At 53.9% G+C, this 5,000-nt stretch overlaps 1 protein-coding gene across 3 annotated transcripts in view; it reads left to right on the forward strand.

Moving 5' to 3' along the window:
• Positions 1–106: 106 nt before the first annotated feature.
• LOC125041490 overlaps positions 107–5,000 on the forward strand; it is a 387,992-nt gene continuing 383,098 nt past the window's right edge. For all 3 annotated transcript variants that reach the window (XM_047636498.1, XM_047636496.1, XM_047636497.1), the window contains exon 1: positions 107–5,000. This exon is cut by the window's right edge and continues 1,379 nt beyond it. In XM_047636498.1, the coding sequence (XP_047492454.1) occupies positions 463–5,000 (4,538 nt within the window). In that variant the 5' untranslated portion in view covers positions 107–462.

Here is a 5,000-nt window from a genome sequence, read left to right on the forward strand (position 1 = left end):
CGCGAGCAAAAAAAAGTACCGGTCGTCATCGTAGTCTGAACTAGGCCAGGTACGGCATAAGTATCCCCTTAATACGAAGAAAAAGCTAAATTAGCATGTTCCGTTACAGGTGTTCATCTTAGGTTGAAATGGGAGCACCCACCCATGGATAGTAAAACCACTTTTTTTGTAATAAACTGAAAGTGATCTTTGGACAGGTGTAGTTGGGTGTAAGTGTATCGATCAACACCTAAGTGGCCATTTACTACTGTTTTACAGATGGATGCTATTCGGTGATCATTTGTGAAAGTGTCAAGAGTGCCATATCTGTGGTTTCAGTTTCGAAGTTGTGTTATAATCGTTCTCTGAGATATTTACATTTGTGTCGACAAGGGAAGAGGTGCGAGGCAGGGAGTACTGTCTCATCCTTTTAAAGAAAGTGAGTGCGCGAGTGAGGGGCGCCCGAGCGATGACCTTGTAGCCATGGATGCCACAAGGGAGTTTACGTGGGGCGGCGGTGGGGGTGGGAATAGCGCTGCTGGGGCGAGCGACCCTGCACGGGCGGTCCTGGTGGTGGGCGGGGGCGGCGTTCGCGGACGACTGCCTCAGCGGGGCGTCTACAGGGCGCTCTCGGGTGTCACTTTTCAACATCTCGATCTCTACGTAAGGCAGACGTCGTCATGCCACGATCCCGCGTTACCGTCGGAGGACGACGAAGGTTTGGACTCCCTCGAGAGCCAGACTCACACTCTCACGCCCTCGCCTGACCTCGCCCAAAGGGGCCACGTGCAGGCCGACAACCCGCCGCATGCAGAGGGTGGCTACTTTAGCCTCGAACGATGCCTGAGTGACGAAGACGCCGCGAACCTGCACGACTCACTGGAGAATCTGATGATCCAGTACCAATCCCCGGCCTCGAACGTGGGCCATCCTCACTTCTCGGCGAACTATCCTCATCCCTACCAGGGGTACCAACACCCGCAGAAACCGCCGAGCCACGCCCACTTCGGACGCATGCCCGCCTACGTCAACCCGTCCTTCCAGCACCAAGCGCCCTTCGTGAATCCCCCGCCATGCCACGACTATCCTCCGGCAGACCCTAACTACCTGCCTGCCAGGACCTATCCCCCCAGCAGCAGCCACTACATTTCGGAGAGCGACTACGAGTCCATGTACCACCAGAGGGACGGCTATCCTGTGCTCGAGGACGTGTCTCGTGGAGGCGCGTACGAGCGGCAGGTAGGTGATGTGTACCCCTCCCACGGGTCGTATCAGCCCCCTGAGACCTTCCAGGCCAAGACGAACTACCTCTACCCCAATTACTCCTCCGCGAGACACAGCGGCACTCGGGAATCTGAGGGAAAGGACGTAAGGAAAGCGAGTGTTCTGAGCGCCGATTCCCTCGAAGACCTGCCTCAGAGCCCGACGTCGCCTATATCCCCGCTGCCGCCGATGGAGGGTCGTAAGAGTTCTTGCTATAACGACTCCTTGGAAGATGTCCGTCCAAGACTCGTCAGCGAATTACGGGAATTCTTTGAGCGGCAGAAGTCTGTCGCCAGTAACAGCAGTCCAGAGTCTGACAGTCTTCAAGATCGTCGACCCGACGCGGAGAAGAATTCTGGCAACACAGAGAACGTCCAGCCAATAGAGAAAATGTCTGCAGAGGTCCAGGTTGATATCAGTTCGTCAGTCTCGAGTGACAAAACGGAAGATGCGGACACTAACACAACCGAAGAGGAAACTGTGGACTCAACACAGGAATCATCATCAGAGGATCCTACGAAGGAGTTATTAGAGTCTCAGAAGGAGACGCCTCCCGCGTCGAATTTACGATTAGGAGACGTGGCGTTCCTCAGGGCAACGCAAGACACACCGCAGACACTCCTAGCATCTACAAGGCTCGTGCAGGCTACGCTAAAGCCTTCCCCCAAGGCCACTACCTTCTTTATTAGTCTTGAAAGCAAATTTAAGGTTCCCGAGTTTGAGGACGTGAAGAAGGAAGAGGAACCCGAAAAGAAAGAAGAGGAAGAAAGTGTAGCAACCAGCTTTAGGGACAATTCGTCGTACTCGTCGAGCGACAGCAAAGAAACCCAGTCCTCGCCAAACACATACGAGGACGAGACAGACTCCTGCGACCCTGCCGATTACCAGGAGTCCCAGCTGATCCTCCGTCACTTCGTCGCCGACTGGGAAAATGAATCTCCGCCGAGCGACCACGAGTCGGACATCGACGAGTTCTTCTTGGTGCTCGACTCTACCGGAGGCCAAGGCAACTTCAGTTTCCCGTCAGACAGCTCCTCCGTGCTGTCCTCCGTCGGGAGCTCTCTCTCCGACCAGAAATCAGACAATCACTTACAGGAACAGGACTCGTACGACGACGGCAACCTGGCCGACGTGGGAGAGCCCGACACCTCCAGCTCAGGTCTGAGTCCGGTGGCAGAATCCACCAGCACCGAGAGTAATTCTCCCACTCCGGCGCTTCCAGAACCTTCGGACGAGAAAGACGGCTTCCTTGACGCTGCTCCCCACAACGTTATTGTCAAGCCTTTTTTAGGATTAGGTAAGGGCAGTGCTCAAGAGTCTCATGCGGGTTCTGCCCTGGGTACCGAAAACACAACTGTTGCTTATCCTGACCCTCTCGGCGAAGAGGGGCACGATAGCGACGAATTTGAGACCATCATTGACACCGTATTGTGTGACAGTGATGACAGTTGCCATGGTTCCTTCGATGGCAACACTAACACTTTACTAACCCCAGAACTAACTAACCCGCCGCTGGAAGACGTCACCGATGAGTCTGCTCCAGCGTCGACTCCGTCCAGTGATATCGAAGCTTCTTTTGAAACCGTGCGCAATATCGACGCTCATTCAAAATGTAGCCCGACGTCAGATGCCAGCGAAAAAAGTATATGTGCCGGGAAATATGCGGATAGATTGACTTCGGATCTAATCAAGGCCGATGCACCTGTCATAAGAGATAGCTGCATGACCGGAAATGATCACAATCAGAGTGCAGCATTGTCCGGTCAGGGAGTCGCGGGCCCGATAGAGCTTCATTACGCAAATTCGCGTGATCCACGTGAAAATGAGGTCACAAGTGGCCGGAGCTCCGCCCCGGGTGAGGCAAGCGGCACAGATGCTGACCCACACGCTACTACCGTCGCAGCCGCTCAGCTGGCAACTTGCACTTTCGATTTCGCTGCAGAGGCCCAGCCTACCCCTGACCTTGAGGCACTGGCCACTTTGATAGCGGAGCGGATCATGAGTGGCACCCTACCATCGACCAGTGCCAGTCAGAGTGGGCCAGGAGGCACTACCGCTCACCTCGCGCCAGGAATATACTCAGCCACTCGCAGCTGTGACGACTTACTCGTGACGAGGTCAGTCACTGTCAGCACATGTGAGGGTACGGACGACACTCCACACTTGCCCCTTGATACAACTTCGCCTCCTGTAGTAAACTTCGATTCATGCGAAAGTGAAAGTGATCAGCGTGCAGCGGCCAGCATGAGCGGCGAGGTGTGTGACCTGCAGTGCGCGCATGCCCTTAGTCAGGCGGAAAACTCAGTGAGTGAGACATGCAGTGAAGATACGAGTCTGGCGGCGGTGAACGGGAGTAAAGAGGGAATGAGTGAGAAAGGGAACCACAAATCGTGTGAAATGCTCAGTCGTTCACTGTGTCAGGATGAACATCACATCAAAGAGTATAGTGACAAAGTTGTGAAAGAAGTGATAAAAGATATCTCTCGGCAAGTGTCTAAGACATCCGATATAGGTGATGAGATCATGACTGACACCGAGGAGGACTGTAGCCATAGGAGCGCCGATCAGACAGCGGCGAATTCCCACACAAATCCTGCAAGTAAATCCCTCACGCCGACGCCCCAATTCGAGGCTCCCAGACCGGTGTTCCCGAGGAAGGACTCCAAAGGCTCGACCTGCGATTCCAACGAGAGTCGCAAAACGTCATTTAGCTCCACGATCACAACCCCCGATGATGAATTCATCGACGTGTCTCCCTCGGGGGAAACGCCCGTCAGGAGGTATTCGAACTCCTCCGGAATATCGTCTTTATCAGAGACAAGTGCCAGGAAGCTGTCGTTCTCGTCCTCGATGTCAGACGACTGGGAATGGTTCCCGGGAAGGAAGAAGAGCATGCGGGGCCAGCCTCTCCACGAGTACAAAGCAGCGCCGACGTCACCTACGGAGCTGGGGGAGGACGCTGACGTGCGAAAGATGTCCGGCGCAAGCACGACATCCATGCAAAGTTCAGGGATCAGCTCCATGACCGGATCTGCTTGTGAATCTAGTCTGAGTGAAGGGCGAAAATTCTCAGCAAGTTCTGGTGTTTCCTGCTTATCAAAGATTAAAGAGGAAACTAAGATGATCGCTGATGAGGATTTAGCAAAATTGGAGTCATATGAACAAGATAAGGAATTTTGTCACAACATCACTCCTGACGGAAAACCGCTCACCCTCCCGCCACCAGTGTGGCCTCGAGGTGCCGTCAGACAGGAAGTCAGCGAGAGCAACAAGCATCCCGCTCTTGTTGACCCTCAGAGCATAAATTATCCACACCCCAAGACAGAGAATCTAGAGTTTCTCGTTAAGAGAGCTGAGATCTTGAAAAATTCCAACAGCAGAACTCGCACAGATCAGCAGAAGCTCGACCTCCCCCTGATTTGCCCTTCGTCATGTCCGCTCAGACGGAAGGAGTACATGTCAAGTGATGATCTCGGTCACCTCCACTTGCACACCTCCGAGCAGAGCGACAAGGAAAAGAGAAAGTCACTAAATTTTGTGCCTAAACTCATCAAGCCAAAACCGCGAAGCTCCCTGCGCTCAAGGAGGCTCACTCTTCACACCTTCGAGAACATAGCAGACCAGTGGAGGAAGCAAAATGGCGCGAGCAACGAAGCTGCAAAGAGCGAGTCCGCGGAGATCCTGGACGATAGCGAGCCTCCCGAAGGCATGGAGAAGGAGGTGGAGTTCAGGCGTAATTTGGTTCGCGATCTCGAGAG

The sequence above is a fragment of the Penaeus chinensis genome, chromosome 30 (assembly GCF_019202785.1).
Source record: "Penaeus chinensis breed Huanghai No. 1 chromosome 30, ASM1920278v2, whole genome shotgun sequence".
Lineage (NCBI taxonomy): Eukaryota > Metazoa > Arthropoda > Malacostraca > Decapoda > Penaeidae > Penaeus > Penaeus chinensis.